The 16,083-nt window shown below is 47.3% G+C and overlaps 1 protein-coding gene across 9 annotated transcripts; it reads left to right on the top strand.

Moving 5' to 3' along the window:
* Nucleotides 1–731: 731 nt before the first annotated feature.
* On the top strand, nt 732–12,293 carry Cyp4f1 (cytochrome P450, family 4, subfamily f, polypeptide 1). Of its 9 annotated transcripts, none has more exons than XM_087558811.1 (13): nt 732–759; nt 1,203–1,401; nt 3,312–3,456; nt 6,134–6,187; nt 6,276–6,403; nt 6,555–6,676; nt 8,275–8,545; nt 9,407–9,473; nt 9,634–9,763; nt 10,851–10,984; nt 11,056–11,120; nt 11,278–11,360; nt 11,728–12,293. In XM_087558811.1, the coding sequence occupies exons 2-13, from the start codon at nt 1,204–1,206 to the stop codon at nt 11,903–11,905; spliced, it is 1,575 nt and encodes a 524-aa protein (XP_087414937.1). In that variant the 5' UTR covers nt 732–759; nt 1,203; the 3' UTR covers nt 11,906–12,293.
* Nucleotides 12,294–16,083: the final 3,790 nt, after the last annotated feature.

The following is a 16,083-nucleotide window of genomic DNA, read 5'->3' as shown; positions in this document are numbered from 1 at the left end:
CACACACACACACACACACAGAGACAGAGACAGAGACAGAGACAGAGATACACACAGACATATACACACAGAGCGAGATACACACAGATACACACACACACACACACACACACACACACACATCTCTTGAGGGTCTCTCTCTCTCTCCCCTACATGACACTCCTACTTGGTGCACGTTCCAGCTCCAACCATCCCAACCTCAGATGCATTCTTGCTCCTTAGCATTGGACCTGGAAACCCCAACTGGGGTCCATTCTTTGTTTTTGCTTCTGAAAGTCCTGCTGAGGAAACTGGACTTGAACTCCACCAGGCTGAGCAGCTGCTGGGCAGGGCTTTCCAATCCCATAACCTTCTCACGTTCTACTGAAAAACTGGCGCCTGCCATCCTCACAGCCCATTTAGACAAGAGCTCAGGAGATGATCGGGGACCAGGTTGGCCACACTCTGAACGCCTGCCTTGTAGAGTCCAAAGTTCACCCTTTTACTTAGTGCACCATGTCCTTGGGGGAGCAGGGATGCTGGAAATGAGTAACCTAGAGCCAACCTTGTCCCACAATAGTCCTAAGATTCAGATGTCCATGTTTTTACAAGCCTGTGATAATTCTCCTCTGCACCAGGCTCATTCTACCCCCATCTTGGCCACTTTCCCAGGCAAGGAGGAGGCATCTAGGCTTGGCAGGGATTGGCTGATGTAGAATGGCCCACCCTCCAAGCATCCAGAGGCAAGGGACATAAGAGTCCCAGAGGAGGACAGGGAAGGTATGGCAGATTCCTGCTCCTGAGAGTGGGTGCCAGGCTGGGGGTGGTGACATTTTAGGGACCTAGTCTGGAATAGGGAGGGTGCAACACAAAGCCAGGGCAGGGCAGAAGGCCAGCTGGCCAAACAAGAATGCCACAGGGAGCCAGCTGGCCTTGGGGGTAGTAGTTTCTGAATAACTGAACCCTGGTTAGTTTAGCACAATTTAGGGAGGCATTAACTCCAATCAATCTCTCTCCCACTTCACGCTCTGCTAGCTCCGGTCATCCCCCTCATCACCACACTCCTCTGTTCTTTCCTCATCTTCTTCCCCTCTCTTATACCTCTTCCCCAACCTTCCCTTAGTTCTCGCACCTCCTTTCTGCTCTGTCCTCTGTCCAGTGTCTTGAGATTCCTGTCCCCTCCCGGACCTCAGTAACTCACTGCCCGTTTATTCACCCAGCAGGATGTCACAGCTGAGCCTCTCCTGGCTGGGACTGGGGCCTGAGGTGGCCTTCCCATGGCAGACCCTGCTACTGCTTGGAGCCTCCTGGATCCTGGCCCAAATTCTGACCCAGATCTACGCTGCCTATAGGAACTTTCGTCGCCTCCGTGGCTTCCCTCAGCCCCCCAAACGGAACTGGCTTATGGGTCATGTGGGCATGGTAAGAACAGGAGCGTCAGAGTGGGCAGACTCGTAAGGGGCCAGGAATGGGGCTCGGAGTGGTGGAGAAGGTTAGGTGATAGGGACCTCTGTGTGCCTTCCCGAGCCTTTCTCACCCCCTGTACTCCCACCACAGGCTGCTCTGGGTATGTCTAACTCTTTCTTACACTGAAGGACACAGAGAGATTCTCACGGTGGGATATACAGAGCAGAACTCTTGGCCTGTCCTGTGTCTGCTGCTGGACTTGAGGCTCTAGAAGGACAGTGACTGTTTCTTTGGGAGAGCCCATCTCTGGCCTCTGGTTTTTCTAGTATTCACCTTTGATCTCTTGCCTTACTGCACGTAGGCGGGGCTCAGCTGGGCTACAGCAGAGCTGCAGGCTGACTTCCCACTGCCCCTCCCTGGGCCACTTTCTCCTTATCATGCTTTTCTTCCTTAAGATAGACAGTGAGACCTGTCTTGTTACCTGGATAAAAAGCTGTCCACTCACCCTCTCGTGAACCTCCCTTGACCTCACCCTTTACCCCATACTATGGACTTTGAGTTACATCTGCCCTCCCACTTAGGTGACTTAATCCCAGATAATGCTTGCAAATGATTCAGTGTGGATTGTATACAGAGGTTCTGGATGCTCTGTCTGAGGCTGGTGGGCAGCCAGTGTTGGTGGCCGGACGGGGGTGGGGGAGAGCTGCCACCCTGATGGAGGCACTTCTCTTCCCCTGGAACCTGCCAAGGCTGGAAGGTCCTTGGTGTGTGTCCAGAGGAGGAACTGGACATGAAAGGCTGTAGGTAGACGATATAACTTGTCACTGGGAGGACTAAAATGAATGCTTGGTGCTTGGGCATGGCTCTGAAGGGAACAAAACTGAAGGTTCCCTTCATTCCTGGACAACCAGGACACTGGTTCGTTTATGACAGATACCGTGTCACTTCCAGGCTGCAGAAGGGACTCTGATGATCCTGGGAGAGGGACTTAGTCATGGTTTTCTGGAGAAGTAGAACCAATAGCGAACACACACACACACACACACACACACACACACACACACACACACGGAGTGATATATATGAAGGAGTGATGAGAGCATTCTGAGAAATTTGTCATGAAGTAGTATTGTCACTGTGCTGACATTTCGAGTCTACTGACACAAGCCTAGTCGTCTACAACCCACCTGCGCTACTTGGTACCAATGGTTGATCTAATATACTAGACTGTAATCATCGTGCTACCCTGAACATTGTAGGTAATTTGTGATATCATGGTACTTACGCATCTGAATCTATCTAAACATAGAAATGTGTGGGCAAAACAAGCAATAGAAACTCTTTAGGTTCATTGCAGACTTAAGAGATCATATATATACATGTACACATACAGATACATAGCTATACATATATGTAAAGTAAGGTAGAAGAAAGAGGGGATACATTGCCTTATATCTTTCTAGAGACTGAGGAGTACCTCAGCATGCCATCTGCAAATTGGAATTCCAGGAATGTAGGCTTTGAGCAACTCAGACTTGGAAGAATAGTGTGAGAGTCCAGGGGTGTATGGGGGACCAGGTGTAAATACTGGAGTTCAATGTTGCAAGGACCTGAATCTGATTCTCCTGATGGCAGGAGAAGATGCATGTCCCAGCTCTGGAAATAAGACTAAATTTCCCCTCCTCTGCCTATTGTCTCTAGACCTTCAGTGGGTTGGATGGTGCTGTCCACACTGTGTACCAATGCAAATAATATATATATACATACATATGTGTGTGTGTGTGTATGTGTGTGTGTGTGTGTATACACCAACACAGACACACTTAGCAGTCATGAGTATCTGTACCTAGGAATCTCTTAACTCAGCCAACTTGATCCTCGAGGTAAACTACCTCAAGAAGTGACTGTCCCTGTATTGTTTGCAGGTCACTCCTACAGAGCAGGGCTTGAAGGAATTGACTCGGTTGGTGGGTACCTACCCCCAAGGCTTTTTGATGTGGATTGGGCCAATGGTCCCCGTTATTACTCTGTGCCACTCTGACATCGTCCGATCTATCCTCAATGCCTCAGGTACCCATGGAAGCTGGTGGTGGTGGAACTCTGAGGGCTTCCAGTCCCTTCTATGTGACTCTGGCAGTGGTCTAGTATCTCCTTTCTTCTCTCTCTTTCTCTCTCTCTCTCTCTCTCTCTCTCTCTCTCTCTCTCTCTCTCTCTCTCTGTCTTCTCTTCTCTTCATGGTTTCACCAGCTCCCACACAGCTCTCTTCCTCTACTATTACTTGCTACATGACTTCTACATCTCAGTACTCTGTACGTTCTGCATGCCCAGATGTCTTCAAGCCAAGGTCCTCTCCTAGAGGAAGTCAATTCTTGAGGTAGAAGGTTGACAGGGTCAGGGACATCCCTTGTGTGGTCAGGACCCTGACAGTTGAGTTGAGGGTGTGGTCTCTGCTGGGATTCTGCAAAGGCTTCCTGGAAGGACTATTGCTTAAGCCATGTCTTTAGGTTTGAGTAGGAATGTTGAAGCCAGGGCCAGGTGGCCCAGTGTGCATCAGAAACGTCTAACGCTCAGACCTAGAACCAGAAAAACAAGCATTCCTATGCTCAGAGCAATGAGAGGACTTGTGGCTGTTAGAGAATCTGGTTTGTTATTTCTATATACCCAACTCCGAGTTCATCTTTCCACCCTGTTGGCCGGAAATCGCCTTTTGTTGATCTGTGTCTTGTCAGAGCCGAGAAATCCTCCCCATTGCAGCCTAGCTTCCTACTTTTGCATTCTTATCTTGGGATAGGCCAGGGTAAGAAGGGAAAGAGATGGATCACCACAGTTCGGTCATTTGTCAGGCATAGGTCTGACACTCATTGTTAGCTTCCGAATATGCAGGCTAGCTGACTCTCAAGGGGCGAGACAGAACCCTCTTGTAGCTGGCTCCTATCTTCTCTGGACTTACAGACATGTGCTGCCACATCCGGTTTGGAGGATTCATGCTTTGATTCTCAGGCTTATGCAACAAGTGCTTATGTCCACTGAGCACCTCCCTGGTCCAGACCATGCCACTTTCACGAAGCCCATGCATTTTACTCCACATGGACACTGTACTTGCTCCAGCTTGCCCACCACTGAGGTCTCTGTGATGCCTCCAGTTGATAATGCAATGTGAATCAGGCAGGCAGGCCGGGCTGTGGCAGTGACAATCCTGTACCTTTCTCACATGGACATCCTCCGTCTCGTGTCTTATCATGCTGCCTGTGTTGCGAGCATAACTGTGCGGCACCACCTGTATGGTCACAGCTCTTGCAGGTTCGAATTTACATCTTCATCTCCTGTTTGCATTTATACTTGTGTCACCTGGGATTGCATGAAGGTAACCATGTCTGTGCTTAGCTGCACACATGAATATTTTGGGGCATGTCAAGTTCTGTGTGAGTCGGCCTTCCTATCTCGCTTTTCAAAGCTGGGCTTTCTTTGGGGGCTATCTGAGATTTAGGACCCAAGGTCCTTTTGAGAATTGATGAATCCCTTATCAGAGCCATACCTAAGGCAAGACTTTAAGAACATCCAGGTGGGACGTGGGTCACAGTCTAGGTCACATTTGGTGTATTAATGGAGCTTTTGTTTTCTGAAGACATTGTTTTGCATCTCAGTTGAAGCTAGCCCCAAATTCTGGATTTTTTTTTAACCTCTGAAGTATTGGAAATTACAAGACCCACCATGCCTTAGTTACTTTTCTTTTCTTTTTTTAAAGATTTGTTTATTTTATGAGTACATGCTCAGACACACCAGAAGAGGGCATCAGATCCCATTACAGATGGCTGTGAGCCACCATGTGGTTGCTGGGAATTGAACTCAGGACCTCTGGAAGAGCAGTCAGTGTTCTTAACTGCTGAGCCCTCTCTCCAGCCCCTGAGTTACCTTTCTGTTGCTGTGATAAAACACCATGACAAAGGAAACTCATAGAGGAGGAATTTATTTTAGGGTTATGGTTTCAGAGAGACAGTCCACAATGGTAACAGAGTCTTGGTGAAGAGAGTAGGAAATTGAGAGATCATATATAATTTGGCCACAAACCAGAGCGGGAAGAACAATGGAGAAGTAGGGAGAGTCCGTGAACTTTCAAAACCTTCTCCAAGTGACGGATTTCCTTCAGCAACGCAACACCTACTAACTCTACCTAAACAGTGCCACCAGCTGGAGGACAAGTACTCAAACACATTCACCTGTGGGGGACACTCTCATTCAAACCACCATACACTCCCATTCTCAAATCCTGTGAGAGGCTTGTCTGAGGTTTACATGAGGTCTGACAGATAATCCGGATCATGTTACAGCATCCTGTCAGGGTGGCCATGCTATGCCATGCTAACCCTTATGCTTCATGTGATGTGTCCCGTATCCGTTCAGGAGATGTCAGATACCTAGGCTCCCTAGATGACATAGGTCTCCACAAATGCCACAGGGTTGTGATGGACATGGTTGTATGGCATGCATGTCAGACAGACTATGTACAAGCCATGTAAACGGCACCACAGCATAATGTGGTGTGTTAAGCTGTGACCCTGTCTTACCTGTTGACACTGCTGTTGCTTCGTCCTGTCTTTTCTTACCTCCGACTTCATCGTACTTCCTCTATCCTTGGCATGCGGACTTCCGGGAAGGAAGTGCAGACTTCCGGGAGGGGGTTCCCACCCACCTTCCACCATCCGTCCCCGCCTACACCATGACCCCTGGCTGTCCTTGTTCATGGCAGCTGCCGTTGCGCTCAAGGATGTGATATTCTACACCATCCTCAAGCCTTGGCTGGGTGAGTACCTGCAGGTGACGGGTGAGGGACACCCTTGGGAGTCAGGGAATGATGTTACTCTTGCCTTATACTATGGCTGCTATACCAGGGGATGGGCTCCTGGTGAGTGCTGGTGACAAGTGGAGCCGCCACCGCCGCATGCTGACACCTGCCTTCCACTTCAACATCCTGAAACCCTATGTGAAGATTTTCAACGACAGCACCAACATCATGCACGTGAGTTGCTGGAACACAGAGCTACCACCCCCCTTTCCCAAACACTGGCTATTCCTGGGCGGCTGGATCATAAATGAGAAATCTGGGTCGGGGGTTGAAATTACGTAGCCTCGAGAAGCCAAGGCCCAACGTCAGTCTCATCTTCTACCAGGCCAAGTGGAAACGGTTGATTTCAGAAGGCAGTTCCCGTCTGGACATGTTTGAGCACGTCAGCCTCATGACTCTGGACAGTCTGCAGAAATGTGTCTTCAGCTTTGACAGCAACTGCCAGGAGTGAGTCCTTGTTCTGAGCCTCGGAACCTGGTCTGTGAACCAAAAGGAGGGAGGATTGGTCGGTGGAATCAAAGTGGCCTCTCTAGAGGACGTGGTCCACAGCCAACACTAAAGATTTGGGAAAGGAGAAAGTGATGGAGTTGTATCAATAAAGCCACAGAGATGGTGACAGTCAGAACTTGTGGGACAGGCAGTGAGGAGACACATTAGAAACAAACTTCCAGGGATCGGCAATGTCTAGATCATAAGGCCAGTATAGGCCAGTAAAGATTACTTAGCCTGTGGCTCCAGGGAAACTGCGAAGGTGTTCATGCTCATGGAAGTCATCTTCCCAACAATGTGGCAAAAGTACCTGAGAGAGCTTGAAATGAGGGAAGGCCTATCCTGCCTCACATTTTGGTCAGCTTTAGTCAATGGTCAGTTGGCTCCATTACGTTTGAGCCTCTAGAACAACGCAACACAGCTAGGAGCACCTCATGGCATCCACAGACAGACAGACAGGCAGACAAAGAGGCAGACAGATAGACTGTCCCCATCAATAGCATACCTAATGTCCTAAATTCATCCCTAGACTCCACACAGGGGGACAGGAGAGATGGCACTTGCAAAAGATCAGAACTTGACTCCTAGCAACCTCATAGAAGTTTACAACTATCTGCAATTCCAGTAACAGTGGACCCAGCACACACTTCTGTCCTTCAAGCATGCCAGGCACACATAGAGTGTGCATACATACTTCAGGCAAAACACATAAAATAAACATAAATAAATAAATAAATTTGAGACAAAGTTTCACTATGTAGCCTTACAACTCATTATGTAGGCCAGGCTTATCTGTCTGTCTGTCTATCTATCTATCTATCTATCTATCTATCTATCAATCTATCTTGCTGGGCATGGTGGAACATGCCTTTAATCCTAATACCTAGGAGACAGAGGCAGACAAATTTCTTGGAGTTTGAAGTCAGACTAGACTGGTCCAAGGCTACACAGAGAAACTCAGTTTTGAACCCCTCCCCAAATATATACACATAGAAGTACACACACACACACACACACACACACACACACACGCACACACAAACACACACACGCACACGCACACACAAACACACACACACACACACACACACACACACACACACACACACACCTTTGGAAGACATGAGGAAGATATCCTAAGTTACAGTGGAGCTCTGATGCACATGATCAAAACTGAGCTCCTTCTAAGCTCCAAACTTCCCTACCTCCTTCCTTAAACTGTCCATCCAGCTTGGGCCTCATTCCTTTCCAGAAGGTACCAGAGTTAAGATCACCTATTAGTGTCGCTGTTTACTGTCAACCCATCTAGTGTCTTCATGACTTCATGGCAAGTCAGTATCGAGAGCTGGCCATGCTGCGGTGTGGGAGCATAGGGGTGTGAAGGCAGCTCACAGAGACATGATGAGTTTTTTGAGAGTTGACTCTCAGGGCTCATTCCACTCTGCCTCTGTGGCCAACTGTTTCTGGTACTCCATACCCAATGGCTCCTGGCTGGTGGGAAGAGGCACAGGATTCACATATGTTAAATTGCTGTCTCCTTTGCTTAAATCCTGCAGGAAGTCCAGTGAATATATTGCTGCCATCCTGGAGCTCAGTGCCCTAGTGGCCAAAAGGCACCAGCAGCCTTTGCTGTTCATGGACCTGCTGTACAATCTCACCCCTGATGGGATGCGCTTCCATAAGGCCTGCAACCTGGTGCATGAATTCACTGATGCCGTCATCCGGGAGCGGCGCCGCACCCTCCCAGATCAGGGTTTGGATGAGTTTCTCAAGTCTAAGGCCAAGTCCAAGACTTTGGATTTCATTGATGTGCTGCTCCTGACCAAGGTGGGCATCTCAAGAAATAGAATGGATATTGACGCCAAATACTGAGTCAAATAATGTCAGCTCAATACAGAGGACACTATGGCAAATCCAGGAAAATCCCCCATCATCAATGATCACAGCAGCCCCTTCAGTAGACATGGCAACAGGCAAAGCCAGAATAGGACGTAACAATGACTCCCCATTACCAGTGCTCCCCTCCCAGGCAATGAAGTGTTTACCTGTATGGACAGTGAGGTTTACACCACAGAGAAAGGGCAATGCATTCTCATCCCATAGTTCACATAGAATAATAACAAAGGCATCTAAGTCTGATTCCCCTCAAGTTGGTAAATAGTGAACAAAGAGAGAGGGATAGAGTAATAAGTGAAAGAAAGAAGGAGGGAGACAAAGAAAGGGAGAGAGGAAGCTTCGTTCTGGAGTTAAACAGGCTCTTTCTAGGACGAAGTCTAGATACGTAAACCAAATGTTTCCACAGCACATAGGATTCCCTGGATTCCATTTTAGAATGTGGGTAGAAGCCTTTGGAGTACAGCTTTACTTCTCATTTCCTAGGCAAGTTGCCATGCAGTCATCTTCCATATCAAGTCACTGCCAGTTTCTCAGAAATTCCCCATCACACAGAAACATAGTGACATTTCTTTGTGGGTTGTTGAATTCTTCAACTGTGGCCAACACGAGAGACAGGATACCCAGCAGAAAGCCAGGGAGCTCAGACTGTACCAGTAGCAACAGACGAGAGATGGACAGCAGTTCACAGCCTTTGGTTTCTGGTTGAACAAATGATCTTCTGGGAATGCCATAGTTTAGACACAGGGATTTTCAGAACTGCTGTGATTTGAGGGGGTCTCGCTTTGTCTCCAGGATGAAGATGGAAAGGAGCTGTCGGATGAGGACATCAGAGCAGAGGCCGACACCTTCATGTTTGAGGGTGAGGGTCCCACTATGTGACAGAGAGGAGGCAGGAGTTTATCCATCTTGAGACTTGTTGGAAAGATCCAGAATCTTTCCCTGATTTCACTACCTGGGCGCTGTCCTTAATGTGGTGCTGAAGCAGTGCCAAGACCCTCGACTGTCTGTCTGTCCCTTAGGCCATGACACCACAGCCAGTGGGCTCTCCTGGATTCTATACAACCTGGCGAAGCACCCAGAGTACCAGGAGCGCTGCCGGCAGGAAGTTCAGGAGCTTCTGAGGGACCGAGATCCTGAGGAGATTGAATGGTGAGGATAGGTCTTCCTGGCACATCAGTGAGCCCTTCTCCTCCTCAAGTGGGGAAGAGTCACTCTTTTTGTTGATTCTCCTACATTTGCTCATGCGCACAGAATCTGAGCACAGAGGAGAGACCTGGCACTAAGCCTGACTAGCAAGGAAAGGGTTGTTGGCTTTGGAGCAGACTGATTTTTGTCGTTGAGAGAATAGTGCTAATTACGAGGGAAAGAAAGTCATATCTTACACGTGTTCGTGAAAGAACTCTCTTTTCTCTCCAATGGATGTCTTCTTCCATGACTGTTTATTTTTCTCCTGTACCCTAGAACATACTGTAGTGATGTGTTCAGGGGCTCGGAGGTGATATCTGGGCGTTGCAGTGTGGTGGAGATAGAGAGACAGCTCAGCTGTTAAGAGCACTTCTTTCTCTTGCATGGTTTGATTTTCAGCATTCACACCCGGTAGCTCAGTATCAGTAGTGGTATCATAGTGGTATCAGTAACTCAGTTCCAGTGGATCGAAAACCCTATTTCTGTACAACACACACACACACACACACACACACACACACACACACACACATACACACGCACATGCACTCGCACACACTCACAAAATTAAAAATAAAATAGGTATAGTGTTAAACCCCTTTAATCCCAGCACTTGGAAGGCAAAGGCGGAAGGGCCTTTGAGTTTGAGGCCAGTCCAGACTACCCATGACTATGTAGAGAATCTCTGTCTTGATAAAATAAAATAAAATAAAATAAAATAATAAAAATAGCAGGCTAGGTACTGTCCAGGGGTCATTCATCCATCCAGCCTTATCCCAGAAACCTTTCCTTCAATGGCTTTCTCACCCCAATTTGTAAACATCTCATCCGTGGTTCTAGAGACCCAGGAGAGACCAGGCCAAGGACTATTTAGACGGTCCCAACTTGGCAGGAGATCAGTCTTAATTTAGAATATGTTCTAACTTTCTACCGTTCTAGTTATCTCACATTTGACCCACCATAGGGCTTATTTTATCACTGTGAGGAAAGATTTCACTGAAACGTCAGCCTCCTTTTGTTCCCTGGTTAAGAGTTGAAGGTGTTTCCCTAGGGACGACCTGGCCCAGCTGCCCTTCCTGACCATGTGCATCAAGGAGAGTCTGCGGCTGCACCCCCCAGTCACGGTCATCTCCCGATGCTGCACCCAGGACATTCTGCTCCCAGATGGCAGGACCATTCCCAAAGGTGCCATACGGGGAAAGGGGTCCTGGGCAAGCAACGGAGTCTTGTCGTGAATCTTGCCTCTTCTCTCACAGGTATCATCTGCCTTATCAGTATCTTTGGAATTCATCACAACCCGTCTGTGTGGCCGGACCCTGAGGTACTGCCTGCCTTATCCCCAACAGTGGTGTAGGGGTTTTAAGGGAGAAGGTGGGGCTTTGACCTAGGAAATCAGACCTCACCTTCCCCGGAGCAAGACTCTGTCCCTGGTTGTACTGGGAAGTCACTTATCCACCTTGGCTCAATATCTCCTTCAGGTCTACAACCCCTTCCGCTTTGACCCTGAAAACATCAAAGACAGCTCACCTCTGGCATTTATTCCCTTCTCGGCGGGGCCCAGGTGAGGCCAATGGCCTTGGGTGACTAGAGTACGGTCTGAGACTGATAGTGGGAATAGTGAGGAGTTAGGGTGGTCTGGTTCTGGTTCTCCTTCCTGCCCTCTATTCGAGTTATTTGCAAAGGTCCGGAGAGTAGGGATTGAAAGAAAAGGGCTTCTGCTCTGTGCTCAGAGTCCCGCCCGTCTGAACTGGACACCGAGGCTGCCAAGGCCTTTGGGGATGCAGATGTCCAATTGGGGATCCCGGACGCGTCACGGTCCCTCCTGCCCTTCTTGCTGACTAAACGCGGCAGAAACCGTGTCAGAATGGGTTCCACGGTGCCTGGTTGGGTCCTGGAGCAGTCATAGTCCTTATCTGATCCTCCCACAGGAACTGCATAGGTCAGACTTTCGCCATGAGCGAGATGAAGGTGGCGCTGGCACTAACACTGCTGCGCTTCCGACTCCTACCGGACGACAAGGAACCGCGCAGGCAGCCAGAGCTGATCCTGCGTGCCGAGGGCGGACTGTGGCTGCGGGTGGAGCCGCTGAGCGCGGGCGCGCAGTGACCTCACAGTTGGTCTGGAGCACCCCCACCATCCTACCTCTGAGGATCCCAGAATGAACAGAACTGTCACCCATACCAGAATCTTACGGAGGGCCAGCAGGGGGCGCTGTGAATCCAGTGAGTGGGTGAGAGAGGCCAGTTAGTGTCTGAGCCAAAGACCTTTGACTTCGTCTAACTGATCGCCAGCCTTTATCATAAGGTGCATTCTTCTCCAACCAACCTGGACTATTCTCTGGACAATAGGAAGCCAAAGAAACGTCTGAGCAAGAGACCAGAATGAAACGCAAATTTGAGCTCTTATTCTCGCAGCAAATCCCTTATTCAGCTCCATTTCCATTATTTTGACCTACATTCAAATCATCTAATAAATACATTCTCTCACCTCGGAATTACTTTTCTGTGGGCACTAAATTACTGTGCTTATTAAACCATAAGACCGGCAATTTTTTATTGTCTCTTTTTAAATCTAGGATCTCATTATATCAGCACAAACAGTCTCAGACTCCTGGTTTTTAAGCTCTTTCTTCAGGATACCATGTTGGGCTTGTCTAGGGTGTTTTGTAGTGACGTCTGATTTTTGTGGTATCTTACAGGTTTTTCCCAGTAAGAAAGAGAGGAGAGGGTTGAGGGTGATGGGTACTGGGGTTGTTGGAAAGCACCCATTTCCCACCATGAGAAGGGGCTCTATCTGGCTATGTCCTTCACTAAGGAGCTAGAAATGTAGCTTAATGATAAAACCCTTGCTGAGCATGTGAGAACCCTGTGTTCCACAGCCTCACCCATTACCCCTGCATTTAAAACAAAACAGTACAAATAAACAAAAGTAGAATTCAGTGGCTGGGAAGATGGTTCAGTGTTAAAGAGCACTTGATGCTCTTTCAGAGGATCCAAGTTTGTTTCCCAGCACTTGTGTTAGGTTTAACTCCAGGGGATCTGATGCCCTCTTCTGGCTTCAGTGAGCAACTGTGCCCTCACATGCTCGTGTACTCTAGTGTATACACACACACACACACACACACACACACACACACTGAGAGTCACACACCACAGATACATGCATAATGTAAAATTAATATATAAATGTCTTTAACATGTGATGGAGATGGTCTTGAGTACAAAGGAGTCTGTTAGAGGATTCAAATGTAGTTGGTATCGGTACAAAGGTGTAGGCAATCAACAGTCACCAGAAACTAAGGCTAACTTGATGTCTCTTGAGTCCCATGAATAAAATCTATAAACAAAGAAGTACTAAGAGTAAGTTATGGCTGACTGGATCCTACTTGGGCATTTAAAAAGGATGTGGGAAAGTGTGGATGACTTTAGGGGATAGCCGTGAGCTGCCAATCAGCATGCTTTCCTTTGGTTGCTTAGCAAAGGGGAGGAGGGGACTCTAGAAGGAACAGCCATGAGCTGCAAACAACAAATGGTTGTCTGCCTCTGGTTTTTCTAAGAACCAACTGTGGTAGGCAAAGGATTGTCACAGAGGGGAAGCCTCCAGGATTGGGGGCCCCATCCTCACAGCCTGGTGGGGTCTAACTACAGGACTCAAAAGAAGTGCCAGACAGTGTTTGTCCTGGCCTTTAATCCCAGCATCCAGGAGGCAGAGGCAGGCAAATCTTTGAGTTGGAGGCCAGCCTAGACCACAGAGAAAATTCCAGCACAGCCAGGGCTACACAGAAACCCTGGAAAAGTCAAATAAAGAAACAAACAAAAAAGGTGATAGGTAGACAGACAGACAGACAGACAGAAAGGAAAAGGTTTTTATGTTCTGAAAATCACATTTGTGGGTTTTGCCTCAAGTCTTCTCATGTCACATACTTTTGTATTCAAATGCACTCCCGTAAAAGAAGGAAGACACAAAACTGAAATGTATAACAGATGAATCTAATATGTTAAGTAATCATTGTTATATTCTCTGACACATCTTTAATGTTTTTTATTTATAACTATTTTTAGTTGTTATTGTGTATATGTCTGTATACTATGTGTGTGCAATGTCCACAGAAGCTAGAAGAGGGTATCAGGTGTACTGAAACTTTGTATGGGTGCTTGGAATTGAACCTGGATCCTTGAAAGAGCTGCTAGTGTTTTTAACTGCTTAGCCATCTCTCCAGCCTCTATAATCATATTTTTGTGTGTATTTTTATTCGTCCCCAATAATATGACATCTATACAATATCCTATTTAAAGATGTTATTTCATTGGCTATAGAGTACCTGGAAAGGTGTTAAGTGTCATTAAGAATTGGGAAAATGTATAGAAGACCATGGTGGAATTTATACCCACCAGGAAGTTTAGCATCCAGCAAAGGGGAAGAAACAAGTGTTGATTGGGGTGAACGTGGAGCGATCAGGACCCTCTTGTCTTCTAGAAAGATTGCAGGTTGTCGCAGCTGATGCGGAAAATGTCTTGTCAGTTCTTGGAGAGTGAAAGAGAATCTCATTTCATCCTGAAGTGTGTGCACTGGTCATGTGTGAAAACAAGTGACGGAATAAAACTATGCAAAGGGATGTTCAAGATAGCCCAGTGGAGATGATCTCTTGGGCACCGTGTAAAAACTTTCACCTGCCAATAAAACCGGGATTGGCCAATGGGTCAAGGCAGCATTGTAAGGTGGGACATCTGGCAGGGAGAAAAGAATTCTGGGTTTGAATAAGGCAGAGGGAATTTGCCCAGAATGCTGAAGGAGACAGTCACATGAAGCTGAGGAGAGGCAACCAAGCACATAGTGGGACTTAGAAAGAAAATAAATGGCACAAGGCCCTGGGTTTGGTCTCCAGCTCCGAAAAAAAGAACAAAAAATAAAAAGAAAAAAAAAAGAAAGAAAATAAATGGGTAATTAAAGTATTAGCTAGTTGGGAAATAAGCCAAAGCTTATGGCGTAAGCATATATCCATGATATATCCAGTTTCAGAGTCCTTATTTCTGGGAACAAAGATGTCATGTGCAAAAGCCTCCTGCACTTACACAGATTTATGAATCAAAGGCAAGAAGACTTCTGTCTTAGTCAGGGTTTCACTGTTGTGAAGAGACACCATGACAAAGGCAACTCTTATAAAAGACAACATTTCACTGGGGCTGAACTGCAACCCTGAGCCAGAGCCCTGAGTTTTGAAGCTTGAAGACCGAAAATATCCATGCCAGGTTACAGTTTTCCACCAATCAGAATCATCTGTTCTTTCATGGTTCGGAGCAATCACTATGTTTTGGGGAACAAAAGAAAAATGGCCATCTGGAATGCTCCCCTGGAGCCTGGGAACGTGAACTTAATTTCACCTTAGGATCAACATGGAGCCTCAAAACGAAATGGCAGCACTTAGGATAAGTCTAATTTGTTTGATCCAAAAGAAAAAAGAAAAGAAAAGAAAAAAAAAGGACACCCCCCCACCCCAACAAGGACTATTAGACAGGCCCACGACTTCAAAAAAATGTGTTTCCTATGGATTGCTCAGAAAGCAGCCAGCCCCTACCATGTGGCCTGGAGCCTGAGTTCCCCTTTCTTCCCAAAATCTGGCTTATCTCTCATCGGCAGTTTAAAAAAAAGAAAGGAGTTTCTGTGTCTGGTGAAGCCCCACCCCCTTCCCTATTCTCCAGTAGAAACACTGGTTCTCTGGTCCTGCAAGACTCATTCTTCTGTAAGCTGAGGTACTGAGCCCCAGAATTTTAGACTACCATTCTCGGCGATTCAGAAAAGTCTGCTCTTTTTTGGGGGGGCGGGTGGCAAACTGAGTCTATACTTTCTTTTTTTCTCAGCCTTTTCTTTCTTTCTTTCCTTTTTTTGTTTGTTTTGCTCTGTCTTTTGTTTTGTTAAGACGGGGTTTCACTATATAGCCCTGCCTGTCCTGAAACTATCTGTGTAAACCAGGTTAGCCTCAAACTCAGAGATCCCCCTGCTTCTGCCTCCCACCTGCTGGCTGCACCACACCACAGCCAGGTTTGGAGAGGTAATGCCCTCTGGTACTGGGGGCAGGAGTAGGTTCAGTCTTTCACAGTCGCATCCTTGGCCTTTCAGCAATTATCCTCTCTAGGGCTTCTTTCATTATCAGTTTGGTCCTTAAGCTTGGGAAAGTGACCTTGTGAGTGTGGCCTTTCCTTTTTTTTCTTAGCAGCCTACTTATCTGGGTGACATTGGGCATTTCCTTCTTTTCTCTCTTGGTTCTTTTTTTTTTTTTCCTTTTT

The sequence above is a fragment of the Rattus norvegicus genome, chromosome 7 (genome assembly GCF_021556685.1).
Source record: "Rattus norvegicus strain SHRSP/BbbUtx chromosome 7, alternate assembly SHRSP_T2T, whole genome shotgun sequence".
Lineage (NCBI taxonomy): Eukaryota > Metazoa > Chordata > Mammalia > Rodentia > Muridae > Rattus > Rattus norvegicus.
Note: the sequence above shows the minus strand (reverse complement) of the source record. Positions and strands in the feature narration are given on the sequence as shown.